The 16,459-nt window shown below is 41.3% G+C and overlaps 1 protein-coding gene across 1 annotated transcript in view; it reads left to right on the top strand.

Annotated features, from left to right (window-relative positions):
- Window positions 1-15,794, top strand: part of SLC39A9 (solute carrier family 39 member 9) — a 52,812-nt gene extending 37,018 nt beyond the window's left edge. Inside the window, exons 3-7 of the mRNA XM_045807950.2 lie at window positions 669-866; window positions 8,159-8,227; window positions 9,335-9,420; window positions 10,159-10,293; window positions 11,835-15,794. Coding sequence (XP_045663906.1) covers window positions 669-866; window positions 8,159-8,227; window positions 9,335-9,420; window positions 10,159-10,293; window positions 11,835-12,065 — 719 coding nt within the window. The 3' untranslated portion in view covers window positions 12,066-15,794. The remainder of the gene's footprint in view (window positions 1-668; window positions 867-8,158; window positions 8,228-9,334; window positions 9,421-10,158; window positions 10,294-11,834) is intronic.
- The last annotated feature ends 665 nt before the right edge of the window (window positions 15,795-16,459 follow it).

Raw genomic sequence — 16,459 nt, forward strand, 5'->3', positions numbered from 1 at the left:
GAGCCACCCAGGCGCCCCCCCTCCTGATATTTTTTAAAGCTTAAAGTTTTATACTATTTGCTCTTTATTTGCAATTTCTAAGTCAACCTAGATCTAAAACTAGATGAATTTGGTTAAAATTATTTTCATTACTACTGCTCTTCATTTGCCTGTCTTCATCAGAATAAAACTTACTGTAGTTTCTTGATGATATTGGCACGAATTTCTCAGCCAGATAGGAGGATCTGAGGATGATATCGCTTGGGAATGTGACTGCTTTCTTCCTTGGTGATTTGCTTCTACTTCCAGCTTTTGAGAATAATAGGCAGTTAAAAGATCTGCGTGCCAGGCGCCTGGGTGGCTCAGTCGGTTAAGTGTCTGCCTTCGGCTCAGGTCATGATACCAGGGTCCTGCCCAACGAGGAGCCTGCTTCCTCCGTCTCTTCCTCCCTCTGCCTGCCACTCCCCCTGCTTGTGCTCTCTCTCTCTCTGTGTCAAATAAATAAGTAAAATCTTAATAAAAAAAAAAGATCCGCATGCCAAAAGGAGTTTATGATTCGCTGGATTGTAATATAGGAAGTAGATGTCTTTGCAGTAAAGTAGAGCTTGAAATACAGAAGAATGGAAGCATCTATGTGAAAATGTTTCAAGGAGGAAAACATTTTCTCTTTATGGTTCATTCTGTTCTAGGTAAACACCACCAAGTGAGTGAAACACAGAATGTGATTGCATCAGATAAAGCAGCAGAAATACCAGTCGCCCATGAACATGAGCACAACCATGACCACACACAGCTGCATGCCTACATTGGCGTTTCCCTCGTGCTGGGCTTCGTTTTCATGTTGCTGGTAGACCAGATTGGCAGCTCCCATGTGCATTCTACTGATGGTAAGTGGCTTCAAGGCTTTCTGGGCAGTGCAATAAATTTACAGTTTAGAAAGTCACAGATGATTGAATAATTCAGTATATATCAGTGGTCTTCTTCAGTGCCAAAAACTCTTGTCTTTCTTGAGTTCTAGTGAACATTTTATTCAGTTGGGGGAGCTGGTGAGTGAGTTGTGACATGTGGCACAAGAGAGTGCTTATTGGGTTATTACCATGTTTATCTTAAAGCTGTCTCATTTGATTGAGAGTCTGGGGCAGAAATTTGTAACCTTTTTTATTCCGTGGAGCCCTTAGGCATTCTGAAGCCTGTGGACCTTTTATTGGAATTGTGTTTTTAAATATGTAAACCATAACGCATAGTATTACAGAGAAAATGATTATACTGAAATACAGTTCCAAAACATTAAAAACAAATTTATGATATAGTAATGTATGTCTTCTTTATTGATGCATTAATTAACCAGATAATATATTTAAATCATATGCAAGGTGGAGTTAGATTTTATTTTTTAGGACAGCAGTATGACAGCTTTTGTTGCTTAGCTTGGCTAGAAACATTAAATTGTGAGTCGGGCTTCAACAAGGCAACAGAGTGTCAAGTTGAACATCCAGTTGATTTGTTTTTTTGTTTTGATGGCTACTAATATAGAAATTCCTGCTTCACAAAGATATTTTCTTACAAATATACTTAAACACATTCATAGCTTGCTTCACAAGGAAAGATACGCTTCCTCCACTACAGCTACAATTCTCCGAGACTTAAAATTTAACTCTAGGCATAATAACTTTTCAAAAAAAATTTTTTTAATTAATTATTTATTTTTAAAGTAAACTCTACCCCCAACATGGGGCTCGAACCCTTGACCCCAAGATCAAGAATCACATGCTCCATTGATTGAGCCAGCCAGGCACTCCCAGATATAGTAACGTTTTTGTCTTAAAATCAATGAATTCATTAAGAAACAACAGCTGAACATAGAGGAAGGGAAGGAAAAGTAAGATAAAAACAGAGAGGGAGGCAAACCATAAGAAACTCTTTAACTGTAGGAAACAAACTGAGGTTTGCTGGAAGGGTGTTAGGTGGGGGGATGGGGTAATTGGGTGATGGGCGTTAAGGAGGGCACTTGATGTAATGAGCACTGGATGTTACATGCAATTGACGAATCACTAAATTCTGCCCCAGAAACTAATACTACACTATATGTTAACTAAATTGAATTTAAATAAAAAAATTTTTTAGAAAAGATCAATGAATTCATCTTTGGCTGGATCAACATCTTTGATATGGTTTATATTAAATAAAAAAAGATTCTGATCCATGATACAACTTTAATGCCACTGTGATAGAATGAATTTGGAAGAGTTGCGTCAAACTCCTAGGGTTTGGTGATAAGAGAGGTTTATAGATATCACTTTTCAGATACACTGACAGAGAACTCTGCAGACTGGAGCTGCTGGAGAGCGGCATAGATGTCTTGGTCCCCAGTGAGAGATCCCATGACGTTTGCCGTTTAGTGGCTGAATGACCATAGGTGCAGCGTCGCCTGGTAGTTGCCCAGCTTTGTCACATGAGCATCTACAGACGAGAAGACTGTAATCATGCAGTGCGGTGGCAGCTGTACACCTTAATTTAAAGTAGTGATGAGTGAAAGCAGTGATATGAAGATACCCACAACTGTAAAACAACATGAAATTATCTGATTACTACTGGCAATGAAGGATAGGTAGTACCAGTATTTGTAGTTTATGGTCTATATTCATAATCAAAGGGAATGATGGATTTCCTTTAGAGGTTAATAAAAATTAAAATGTGGCTTTTTTCCAAGTTAGGGTCACAGGCACCCCCCGCATCTTACCGGTTCTTCTACATGGACCCCAGGTTAAGAATCCGTCGCCTACAAAAAAATCTGTGGGAACGCAGACAAAAGACCTGAACAGAGTCATAAAAAAGATAATTAAAATGGTCCTTAAACATACGAAAAGATGTTCAATTTCACTTAAGAATGCAAATCAAAACTCTGCCGAAACGCCATTTCTCACCTGTCAGGCAAAAATTCAAAAGCTTGACAGTACGCTTGGTTCCCAAAGCTGCAGTGAGACACACCCTCATTGGTTGCTGTGGGAATACAAAATGCCCTGCAGAGAGGAGTTTGGCCATGTCAAACTAGACTACGTGTGTATCTATCCTTCAGCCCCAAAATCCCACTTCTGGAAATTTATTCTGATAATACAGCACCAATATGAAAATACAAGATTATTCAGTCCAACATTATTTATCATTGTAACACCACTTAAATGTCCAGTCATGGAAATTGGTTGAATGAAGTGTGATGTGTGCATATAATGGAGTTCTAGGTGGCTGTGAAAAAGAATGAGGAATCAGATCTCTGTGAATTGATAGAGATTTCTAGGAGATATTTTTAAGTGTTGGGGGGAGCTGAAATGTAAATTAGTATCTGTCATATACTACATTTTGTGTAAGAAAGAGGGAATAAAACACGTATGTCTGCTTATTTTTACAGAAAAGAAACATGAAAGCTCAGCTAGATGACAGAGTTGCCTGTAAGAGGTGGGGGCAGGGTAGGTTGGGGTAGAAGAGTTTCGGGAGGGCATGCTGATATTTCCCATATTCAAAAAATAAAACGAAATCAATAAGGATAGGGGAAGCCAACTGAAGCAGATGAACTGTAATTCAAATGATTAATACAATCACACGGAAGGGGATTAAAAAAAAAAACCTCAAGTGACGTATGAATGTAGTATTTGACTATATATTTTTAGTTTTGGATGGAGTTGGGGGAGAATCATAAACAATTACCGAACTCTTTTTAGTAGGCTTTGCTTTTTGTGATGACACAGGTGAAAACAACTCTGAAACTGTTTTCGATGTATTGTAGCAAGTGTTACTCTGATTTGAGTAAGTGTGTTGCTGTTGGTGGAAGCAGAGTTCTCACTGTGGAAGAGGGGACGCACAAATACGGAATGGGGGAAGGCAAGAAAGAACCCCTATAGGGATGGACTGGAATTGGAGTTTATTGGACTCATGATTTCTCAAATGTATATGTGTATATGTGTGTATATGTGTACATATATACGTGTGTGTTTATGTATACATGTATGTATGTCCTAGCTCTGTCTGCAGAGAGGGCCTAGGAGTAAAGACACCCCACTAGCAATGAGCATACCAGGGCTCTTCAGAGAAATGGCTGATTCCAGGACAGGGGCAGGGTAAGTACAAAATGAGCTTGGAACATCTAGTGCTCAAAAAAAAAAAAAAAAAGTAGGAAGGAAGACAATGGAAACTTGTCACAGAGTATAGAACCAGCTTGAAGGGGTTCCCGCTGGCCAGATCTAAGACAGTTTGAGTACCAAAATAATTACATACAGTAAGGAAGCGAAAACCATTGAGAAAATGGGAAGCGCTGAGCACATCCACGTGAGAGAGAGGAGGGGAAGGAGGAGGGAGAACACTTGCTTCCAGTGGATTGCTAAATGCCAACTTGTAAGTGTGGAAAGAGTGCCGGCAGGAGAAAATCCTTTTTGCAAGCTTCATGGTAAAAATTAGCGCAGGCCAGAATCAACAAATGTTAAATCTAGGGGATAAGTTTTGATTTATTAGTTGCAAGGGAAAAAGGAGTAATGAAATGAAGAAATCCAGTAGTACCTTGACCAGATGATCAAGGTTAATGTCATTGGTGTCTGTTTTCGGTGTGGGCAAATAAGTGCCTATCAGACCAGCCTCCTCACAGATAACAATGAACTCTGGGCAAATTTGAAAAACCACTACCTAAAAACACTAGAGAGTGACCTAAAGCAGGAAAATATTGGAGGGGAGTCAACCCTTGGAATAGGGTAAGTTTCTGTTTTTACTGCTTCAAGCAGTCAGCACCCAGTTGGGGTAGCTAAAACTGATAGAAAACTCGGTCTCTCCAGCCTAAGGAACTAGAGGTCAGGGTAACTACAGCCACTGGAAAGCGAAGGGAGAATCTTAGAAAGGAGAGAGACAGAGAAACACAGCCCCAGATTTTATGTATAAACTCGACCCAAGTCTGGCTGAGCCCTGAACCATTCTTTTGCGGGCAGATGCAGCTAAAGAGGAAAGAACTGAGCTGGGATTTGAGCAGCTGCCCAACAGACAGACTTGGCAGTTTAAGCCAAACCAAGGGACTTCAGGCAAAACACAAAATGGACACTCTTTGGAGGCATATAATAGAATCCAGAGTATCCCCAAGATAACATTCACAATGTCCAGGATATAATCCAAAATTCACTCTGCTAGCAAGCAGCAGGTAGACGTACATTCTGTGCCTGCAGACGCGACATCCTGAGAAGCAGCACCTGTGTGGCATTCCGTCTGAGGGTGCGTAATCTAAGGCCACGTCAGACAAACCCGTTCTTTTTGTTTCCCCCTAAGATTTTATTTATTTATTTGACAGAAAGAGAGAACACAAGCAGGGGGAGTAGGAGAGGGAGAAACAGGCTCCCCACTGAGTCAGGAGACCGACGTGGGACTCCACCCCAGGACCCTGGGATCATGACCTGAGCCACCCAGGCGCCCTGGAAGGGATCATTCTATTAAAACACAAGAAGGGCTCAGGAAGGGACATGTATTCTTGAAAGTTATCAGTGTCACAAAAGTCAAAGGCAGAGAAAATGCTCCAGATTAAAGGGGACTAAAGAGACACAACTGAGTGCGTGTATGATCCCAGACTGGATCCTTCCCGGGGGGGGGGGGGATTCTCTGAAAGACTTTCCTGGGCAGTTAACAAAATTAGAATATGCAAGAGAAATTAGAAAAAAAGTATCAGTATTAAACTTACTGAAGCTGATCATTGTACTGCGATTATATAAGAAAATATCCTTTCTTTTAGGAAATATACTTTGAGGTATCTGGGGGTAGAGTTACGATGTATGCAACTTACTTTGAAATGGTACAGAAAAAAAATGTGTGTGTGTGTGTATGTGGTGTGTGGCTACAGAAAGAACATGAGCACGAATAATGAAGCAAATGGGGCAGAATGTTAGACAGTAGGTCATTCTGAGAAACGAGTAGTGAGTGTTTTTTGAACATTCTTGAAACTTTTCTGAAGATTTGAAAGATTATTTCAAATTATTATTTCAAAGATTATTTGAAAGATTTGAAATTATTTCCAAATAAAAGGTTTTTTTTTCAAAATTCATTGAACTTAATTAGCATTTTTAGTCCAAGGATACTTTTTGTTTTGTTAATCTCGTTCCATATACTATTTCTTTTCAGTTTTTTTCCGTATACTTTTTCTTTTTTAACGGTCTTACATGTATTGAGAAATTGATTTAGGAGTACACGGTTTTATTCGTGTGCTTTTACCAAATAGCAAATGAGAAGCACCCTCTGGTGGGATGGTATCTGATTCCAACTGCATTACATAGTTGCTCACAGTGGCGTTTAGGACATTTTTGTGATTCTTGTCAGTTTCAATTTTAAATGCATATGAAGCCCCATTAGTGCCCTATAATCCTATACGAAGATTTAAAAATGTGTGTTCCTTTATTCTTCCTCCTGTTTCATCTCTGAAATCACTGTTTTTGCTCACTTTCATGTATCTGATAATCTGGTTTTACCTATTATCTGTAAGGTTTTATATATTATTGAATATCATTTATTAAATTTATTGAATATCATTTATTAAATTTATGCTGAAGTACAGTCTTTTCCTAAAGATTTATAAAAACTGTGTTTTAATTTTAAAGCCTTTAATTTTTAGTTAAGTTGCTATTTATAACTAGATCACAAGACTGTGTAAAGGAAAGTCAAAACAAGCTTGTCACACAGTATAATATGATATTCTTCACAGTTTGGGGTGACATTGAAATATTTGTTGTCTCTGAACAATTAGGGGGTTTAGCTTCCCTTCCTTGCATTGTTTTAATTAGAAGATAATTTTATTTTTACTAAAATGATAACATGTTACTTTACTTGTATATGTTTTTTCCACTGTAAACCATTCCTTATGTGTTCTGGTTTTTCCCAGAAGATTAAATCCCTTGGAATTTATTTGGCTAATGTCCATCTGTCATTTCATCTGGCATTTTGATGTCCCCATCTTTTAATTTTATGTTGTTCCAACATTATTTACTTGCTTGTATATTTTCTGTTATAGCAGAAACATTCATGTGACACAGAGAAATATTTTTTTTCCACTCTCCAATAAGGAATTTTTAACAGCTATGGGGTTTCCAGTGCTGTGCTACATTCTATAAGACGTGAAAAAGAAACGGAAAGAAGTGGAAAATTCACTTTTGTGTAGTTTACAGTCAGTCTGGGGGTATAAGACCTATTTGAGTGAAAACAGTTGTATATAGCTCAGGTGTGATCTGGGAAAACTTTGAAGTACCATATAGAGTCTGTGCACATAGAACTCTTGGTTTTTAGGCAAGGGGAACCTTTTGAGCTGGAATTAACCTTTGATTCTTTCTTGAGGAAAGTAGTGCTAGAATTACACTTTGAACAGTGTCTAGGTTTCAGATTGATGAGCTGAGAAGTTTAATAAGTTCATGCCAAGAATTAAGGATGAGAGATTTGGGGAAGGGACAATGAAAAGGTTTTATTGGAAGGTATTAAAGAAACTGGTTTAACGGGACTGAACAGTGAGAAATAAGGTGATACCAGTTGATGAAGAGCTTAAGAACCCACTTAATAGAGCAGTCTGGACTGAGTCTGAAAAGCAGCAGATAACTGACATTTCGGAAGAGTAGAGTGATTCAGAGAGGAATAGGACAAGGATGTGTAGGACGAGTTAGATTTGGGAGAAAGGAGAGCAGGGGGAGACCAGCGGGGAGCCTGTTGCTCATTCAGGTTCAGGTGGACGCAAATTTAGGTCAGGATGGTGGCGATAAAATAGAGAAGGGCACACGTGACAGACATTTTGGTGTTGGAATAAAGATAAAGTTGCAGGAGGCTGGGGAAGGGGGGCAGGCGGCAGTGATGACGAGATTGGTCTGCAGAGAAGCGCTGAGAGGCCACAGAGCACTTTCCAGGGAGAGCCGCAGGGTTAAGAGGTGGGAGGCAATTGAGGCGGTTGGGGGTTACATATTGTCTGCTCAGGGAAGGCTGGGGTGAATGAAGAGTTCCCCCTGCCCCCCTCTTTCAGGACAGGGGAAGCTTCTAAGTGTTTGAAGCCAAAGAGCAAAGATAGTCATGGGGAAATTATAATGTACTTTAAGAGCTTTCAAAGAATTCTTCCTCCTCCAGGTCACTGTTCTAGCAGTATCTGTTTCACATTGCTTCGTGGCTGACTTGCTTATTTTTACTTCAGATCCAGAAACAGCAAGGCCCAGCAATTCCAAAATCACCACCACATTGGGTCTGGTCGTCCATGCTGCAGGTAGGGTTGGATGGCACTGAGACCCCTTTCTCTCCTGTCTCAGCGTGGGAGGCTTAGTGTGTACATCCCAGGGACCATCCCCATGAAGTGCTCTCGGGCTGGCCTTCGGGGAGAGGGTTGCTTCATGAAGTCCCCCAAACACAAGCACAAGCCCAGGCGTACTCAGCATCAGGGATTTGCAAGCTAAGAACAGTTTTTATATTTTATATTTATATTTTTAACGGAGGAGAATATTTTGTGGCAGATGAAAATTACATGCAATTCAAATTGCAGCACCCTAAATAAAGTTTTTTTGGACCACAGCCATGCCCGCTTGTTCACATATCATCTATGGCTGCCTTTGCACAGTAATGGCGGAGTGCAGTGACTGTAAGGGAGCAAATGGCGTTCAAAGCCTGAAATAGTTTCTTTCTGCCCTTTAAGAAAAAAATGTCTGACCTTTGCCCTAGAGCCTCGTCTGGGAAAGAGCCTTGACATTTTTGTACTGAAGAGCACTGTTGCTCAGTATAAATCCGAAGTGCCCGTTGAGGCAGAGGTGGGCTGTAGAATGCAGAAGGCGCGGCGTCGCTGACTGGGCGTGCCTTGGAGTCACAACCGAAGACCAGGCCCAGCAGTCAGAGTCTGTGACTGACAAAGGCACGTGGGAGGTGGCGCACTGTCACCTGGGCCTTTCGAGTATAGCCTGCTTATCTGACAAAAGTTCATCCCTTCAGCCAGTATTTACTTCTTGTGTATCAATCATCTATGTAGAGTTGGAGTATCTGTATTTTGTGTTTTTTCACCTACAAGACGCAAAGATGCTTACCTTGCAGTCTCTGCGATTTCTGTTATAATAGCTGACATATTGAATATTTGGGGCCAGGTGCTAAGCTGTTTACCTGTGTTATCTCATTTAACCCTCATGAAAATCCTAAGAATACATACTTCCTTGAGCCCATTCTGGAGATGAGAAGGCTATGGTTCAGAAAAGTTAAGGAACCTTCCCAGAGTCAGATGCAGTTCTGCCTGACTCGAAAGCCCACACACGGAACTACTACACTGTTGTTGTTGTTGTTGTTGTTGTTGTTGTTGTTATAGTGTTCTATGATTTATTTTTTCTGAGTTTAGCAGATGGTGTGGCCTTAGGAGCGGCAGCCTCTACTTCACAGACTAGCGTCCAGTTAATCGTGTTTGTGGCAATAATGCTACATAAGGTAAGCAGAATTTTAGTGGAAGATTTGATATTGAATATATTCATAATTACAATTTCTCTCTGGTCATGCACATTTTTTGGAATGGGAAGATGTTTTTAGTTGTTTTCATAATTGTCATTCATTTGAGACAGTTGACTAGCTCTGCTCATAGCTAGGGTTTTTTGCTACTATTTTCTTAAACTTTCACGTGAAGGGACTTTTTTTTATGGCCATATACACAAACTCTTAAATTCTCTACAGATTTCTATATTTTAAAGTAATTTTTGTTCATAAGTGTTTTTGTTTTCTTATACTCTTTTCTTGACTGTTTTTTTTCCCCTACTATCTAAGAAACACACACACAAAAGTAGGATATTTTCTTAGCTTAGAACATTAATTTTTTTTTTTAAAGATTTTATTTACCTATTTGACAGAGATAGAGACAGCCAGCGAGAGAGGGGACACAGCAGGGGGAGTGGGAGAGGAAGAAGCAGGCTCCTAGCAGAGGAGCCTGATGTGGGGCTCGATCCCAGGACCCCGGGATCACACCCTGAGCCGAAGGCAGACGCTTAACAACTGCGCCACCCAGGCACCCCAGAACATTAATTCTTAAAAGACAGACTCAGTCTTGGTACCATTTGTGTGTGTGTGTGTGTGTGTGAATTCAGTCAAGAATTTTTTTGTGAGAATTTTATATACTTCATAATATAGAAGCAGTCCCTACTCTAAGAGTAATTAGGAATACTTTTTCTTTTCCAGGCACCAGCTGCTTTTGGGCTGGTGTCCTTCTTAATGCATGCTGGCCTAGAACGGAATCGAATCAGAAAACACTTACTGGTCTTTGCACTGGCAGCACCAGTTATGTCCATGGTGACATACTTAGGACTAAGTAAGGTAAGCCTGATTCATTCCTAGCTTATCTAGACAAGTATCTAATTCTTTTGTGATTTACCAGAATTATGTTGAATTTGCAATTAAGTTACCCCCTCAAACTAAAGATGAAATTAGGAGTAAAAGCCAGTACAAGGTAAACATCTTAATTCCAAGGCATTCTCTTCATAAATTTAGAGCATTTTCCTATTTCATTTAGTTTGAAAATTTCTTCCCTATCAGTTCTGAAAACATTTGCACAGATATATGATCTTTAAAATAGCATAACCCGAGCCTAACCAAACACTAATTTTGTTTGACAGCTATATAATAAGTCACAACAGTATGTATTTAATGTTTAAGGAGGTGCATGAAGAGTGAGGGACAAACAAACAGCAGTTTTGAGGAGCAGAGGGGATAAGCAGAGATGTCTATATTCTCATATCACCAAATGCTAAATATCCAGTTCTTTAGCATTACACTGAACGTAACCTCAGACCTGAAGTAACATGTGTCACTTGTCACTTTCGAGCCTGGGCATTCTTCCCTGTTGTTCAGGGTGGACCTTTCCCTGCCTTCCAGTTCTGTCCCCTGGGGCTGCAGGTCTGAACAACCCTCCCTGTGGTACTTCAGTGTCAACTGAGTGGCCACAGGAGGAAAATCTTAGAACCAAACTGACTCAGGGCTAGTTCATGGGAACTGATTTCCCCCGTACTCTCTCTGAAGGTCATTGATTCTTCTCAGTGTCATTCCATTCATAGTTGAAGCAGTAAAACTTGTATTGAAAAGAACATGTGAAAAATGAGGTGATTCAAACACGATTAAGTTCCTGTTAATCAGGTTTGTTGATCTGGATTGCTAACAAATGAGGTATTATAAAAACCCTCTCTGATCATTTGAAAACTCTTCTCTTCTTTCAGTCAACAACCAATATATAGTTCTTTTTAAAGTATTACCCTACCTATCACTTCATTGATCGGTGCAAGTCTTTAGAACTTCTGACAGGAAGGTATAATTCAGGAGCCGTGCAGTTACATGTTACGTTATGGCGTATTCTCTTCTTAAATTTTTAATTAATGGTCATAGTCCATAGGTCCACTTTTTTAAAAGAGAAAGTTGAAATTAATTGTGTCAAGATTAGCTTATGTTTCTGGCCTCTGTGAGGGCAGGTACTGCGTCTCGATGACCACTGTATCTCAAGCCCCAGCCTAGAGCCTGGGGTACAGGGAGGTGTGTTCAATGTTAGTAGAATACATGAATGTATGAAATTTAATACTTGCATTAATAATGCCATTGATTCCATTGTAAGAATAATACATGCCAGACCTGTTCAACCAGACTTGAAGCTGTTTGAAAAAGCAATAGTGTATGTCATCTATAGTCTTAAATTTGGAAGCTTCTCATCAATAACAAAATTGCTCTGATCTCAAGATGTCCCCCGTGTCCCATATCGCAGCAGTCATGAATACTGAGTGGTTTTTTAAATCAGGACTTCTTCCTCTCCCTGAATTGTACTTGTCTTAATTTTTCTTCCTTCTCTCCCCCCCTCCCCTCTTAATTCACAGAGCAGTAAAGAAGCCCTTTCAGAGGTGAATGCCACTGGAGTGGCCATGCTTTTCTCTGCCGGGACATTTCTTTATGTTGCCACAGTACATGTCCTCCCTGAGGTGGGCGGAATGGGGCACAGCCACAAAACCGACCCCAGTGGCGGGAAGGGCCTCAGCCGCCTGGAGGTGGCCGCCCTCGTTCTGGGTTGCCTCATCCCGCTCCTCCTGTCAGTTGGACACCAGCATTAAACGTCGGATTCCGGCCTCAGGCCGCGGCTGTTGGCCATCCCGAGAGAACAGCCAGCACGTGACAGTGCTCACTTCCTCAGTCTCTTGTCTCAGCTCGCCCATCTCCACCTGTATTCCTGGAGTCCAGAGGGAGGTGAGATTAAAACCTGGCGTATTGGAAAGCTTTTAGAGTAGAAACAACGCTCTGCGACTGGATATAGACATTCCGTTGTGTTGTTTTTTAAAGGGCCCTTGGCATTCTGAGTTTTGATGTTTCTCTTAACCCTATTCTCAGGGAAGATGGAGTTTTGTTTTAAGGAAAAGTGGAGAACTTTATACTCACAATGAAATAATAATTATGAAAGTACAGTGTTCTGTAATTAAGCTAAGTCTCTTTCTTAGTCTAGAGGCTCTGCCACTTACTTCACGCATTGATTCTTAACATGGTTCCCGCCGTGTAAGCCTGGTGCTTTAGCGTCTGTGCCGCATGCCTTGATAAAGGTCATGATGCCCACTGTCCTAGATGCTAAAGGGAATTGTAGTTTGTTTGGGGCAAGAGTCAGGAAAATGACAGCAAGGCACATGAAAAACTGACTTTTTACTCGAGAGCTGTCCGTTGAAAAGAGGATGTCTGGAGAGACGACACCTTCTTTCACATCTGCCTCTTTAAAGAGAGCCTGCCATTCCATCAAATGGAGCAACAGAGAGGGACTGGCATCGAGGGAGGCGACTAGTTTTTCTTCTCAAGTTCTCCTTTGCAGAATACCTGCCTCCAGTGCAGAGGAGCCAAGTTCCGGTAGGTTCAGGCCCACGCAGGCTTTCCTTCAAGAACAGTCAGATCCGGAAGTGTCTTTTGGAAATGAAAGGTGTTAAGTGAATTGGGATAGTAACTGACATCTTTGTCATAATCTTTTTAAAAGTAAGATTACCAAAACCTATGTTGTCCCTTTTTTTCTTTTTACGTATTTATCTTAGCAGACTAGCAGTCCCTCTGGGAAAATACTTGGTGTCCCATGGGGAGTGCTGGGTCAGCATCACATAAGCACCTGGAGCAGTGAAGAAAGTCAAAGTATGACAAGTGGGAAGTGTTTGCCTGTTGATTTAAAGCTTACTGAAATCATGTCTCTTGTCTCTTCATCTTTTCCATGCTCTTCTCCAGACTTTTCCCCCCAGCCCCTCCTCCCTATCTATAATTTGCTGCTTACTGCAGGTGGCAATGTTGGTTATCTGTGTGAATTGAATTCTCATCAGGACAACCACTTCTTGAACTGTGATGATGAAGATAACATTGTCTCTGTTCTTTATTCCCTTCAATGAAGTTACCTTTGTGTCAAATGCAACTTTGTTAAGCCCTTAAAATATCACTTCCTCATATGTGAGATGACACAATCACTAATATTCTGGTCATATAAACAGTTGAGATTAGTAAAAGTGTTTAACAAACTGGGATGATTTTTCCATATTTGCCAAAATCCCTGTAAACTTTGTGTTATCAACTAAGTGTATAATACTATGTTATTAATTTATTTTGATTTTCTGTACCATTTCAAAACACATTATACAAAGAGGGAACCAAGACTATTTTCTTCAGGGCAGTGGGTTTAGGAGTTCGTAAAATGTTTTATATGACGTATATGCCAGCATGCCTGTAATTTCTTTATTTCCTTCCTAGATTTGTCACTGGGTCAGCAGCTATGGAAATAGAACTTGTGAGCCCTCTGCTGGCCGTAGGCCAAAGTAGCATAAATAGGTTATGGTTTTGTATAGTGGCTGGCAACCATTGCATATATTAAAACCAACAGAAGGTACAGTCTGGAAAGTCTGAGTGACTTTCCTGGTAACAGCTCTGACTTATGGGAGTCAGGGGGTTCGTCTGGTCCTTCGAGATGTCATGGTTGCCTTGATTCTCCCTGGAAATTTACTTTGTTAAATAAATAGCACATCTGAGTGTCCGGTTTGGTTTGGGTAGCAGCACTTTCTATCCTACTGTTGCGTGCAATGATGAGACCTTTGTTCTGTGGCCAAAGCCTCTTTCAGCCGTGCCTTGCCATCATGAAAAGTTTGGCTCGAATATCTTGCTGGGGGGGGGTGTTGAACTCTGGCAAGGATTGAACCATCAAACTTCTAAATTTGCCTTCCCCTTTGGACCTCACATTAATAAGCAAACCTTGCAAGGCCTACAGCTCTCAGAAGCCGCAGGCTTTCCCAGACTTTAGAGCCGCTGCCTCGGGAGCTATTCATCTCTCCGGGTGAGCAGGCAGAAACAGCCATAGTCACCGTAGAGGGCTCAAATGCACCTCCAGGCAGCAGGGGACTGAGCATCGTGGCAGAGGCCTTCTGCATTGAGGGGAGAACTTGCTCGTGCTGGGCAGTGTCCCAGAAGGGGCCACAGAGGTGGTCACTTACTGGCCCATTTCAGTTCTGTTTCCCCTTGTGTTCACTGCCTCTTTAGATGTAGATGCCTTAATGCTCTCACACCTTTGGAAACAGTGCTAATACTTAAGTTGCTGCCGTGACTGCAGACGGAATTATCGGCTACCAAAGAGATGCAGCTGATGAGGAGCTTGGCCCTTCCTTCCTCATAACCAGAGTTAGTCTTCATTGCAGTTTGACCCCATGTCCTTGGTAGGGACAGATTTCTTCAGATTCCGAATGCACTCTTCAACGGCAAATGAAGGTGGGAAACACTACTGGTCCATTCCCCTCGTTTTCCAGCGAATTGCGTATCCATCCGCACTTCTCCCACGCAGCGCTGTTCCAGGGCTGGCTACTTTCCTGTGCACGCTGTTGCCAGATTTTTCTAGGCGAAGGCTCTGCACCGGAGTGTAGAGAGTTGGAAACAGTTCCATCTTCAGAGGCTACATGTTCTCTCTTCCCCTTCCCCCGTCACCTTTTTAATCTCCCTATTCAAAACAGTTGAGTCAGCCTTGTTCCTGTATTTGGAATCATTCGAGAAAGGACAGAGGTGGTTGTTTTGAGGGGATCAGTTCTTTGTAGAGAGGAGATGGTGAAATTGTGTTTTTTACCAGCTACTTCTAAGTGTCACTGCCTGGTTTTTCTCTTTTTCAAGGATTAGAACTAGGAGGACACAGCAGCATTGGAGTATTATGCCCCCTCGGACCCATGGTAGCTAGGTACTAAACAGGGCAGCTGTCTACCAACAGTCCAGGCCCCCCAAAAATGTTCTTGCCTACAGGGCCCTGGGCCCCTTGAGAGACCGTGAATATTGACCAGCTTCTTCCCGAACTGCTGCAGTGGAAGGTGGTCTACAGGAGAACCACCTTCCATTAGAAAATTTCCACTCAAAACAGAGTGAGCCCAAGAGCGCTGTTGGAGATGCTATGAAATTAAAACCAATGATGGAATTCCCCCCCCCCTTTGTACCTGAGACATCTAGATTCACCCCAGGAGACTTGAGGGAAATTTGTGACTTGAAGGAAAGGACTAGACAACCATTGGGAATTCTCTAGATATGCTCAGCCAAACGCAAGGAAATTGGCTTTGATCTCTTTTCTGATAGCATCTTCTAGCAAGTTGGAAGTCTCATGGGATAAAACTGTAGTTCCCCTGGTTCAGTAGCCTGAACAGTGATTTTAAATGTCCCTTTTTCTGGATCCTTCGTAAACATGAAATCATTCCATGGATGGCTGCCTTATAATTTTGTCTCTTTCCACGTTAATTGTGAATGGTTAAAAAATTTTTTTTGCTGTTTTCTGATTTGTTTTCTGATATTAAATTTTTATTAGTGGATACCTTATGTGAGTGGCTCATTACTTAATCTCTTGGCAGGTTGCTTTTCTGTTTGATGACTAGACTTGACCCACATTTGAATATCTGAAAAGGTAATGAAAAGCTTTCAAGGGCAGGGGAAAGATGTGCCCCCTATATGCAGATCCTTTAGGGAAGGAGGGATGCAAAGGAGAAAGGGAGATGAAGGACCCAATACACCACTGTCCCAAAAGATACTAATTCATTGACTTTTATTTTGCTTTTCCATCATTGTTAAGAAATATTTAGGAAGATAGTATACGCCCAGAAAAAAAAAAAGCAACAGACCCCGATCACAGTGGGTTCAGTCAAAGGGCAGAGTTGTTCTAGGAGTATATAGAGGCTGTGAACATCTGCCCCTAGAAATAGAGATTTTAATAGAAGTGCAGCTTGTAAATTTGTTTCTAACTCCTATAAGTTAGGGCAGCACCCTACAGTGTTGTTTTTATGATGTCAGAAGTAAGCGACCTTGTGTCCCATCCCTGTGTCTAAAATGCCCTTCCCCAGCTCCCTCACCTCCCTCCAGCCTTGATCTGAAGTCTCCTTCAGTTAGTTAGGCCTCCTGTGACCACCCTGATTAAAACTAATCTGCCCCACCTTGCCCTGGTGCACTTTACCTTGTTCTCTTATTTCTTTTTCTGTAGCAC

The sequence above is a fragment of the Ursus americanus genome, chromosome 26, assembly GCF_024610735.1.
Source record: "Ursus americanus isolate L20-20 chromosome 26, mUrsAme1.1.p, whole genome shotgun sequence".
In the NCBI taxonomy this organism is placed as follows: Eukaryota; Metazoa; Chordata; class Mammalia; order Carnivora; family Ursidae; genus Ursus; species Ursus americanus.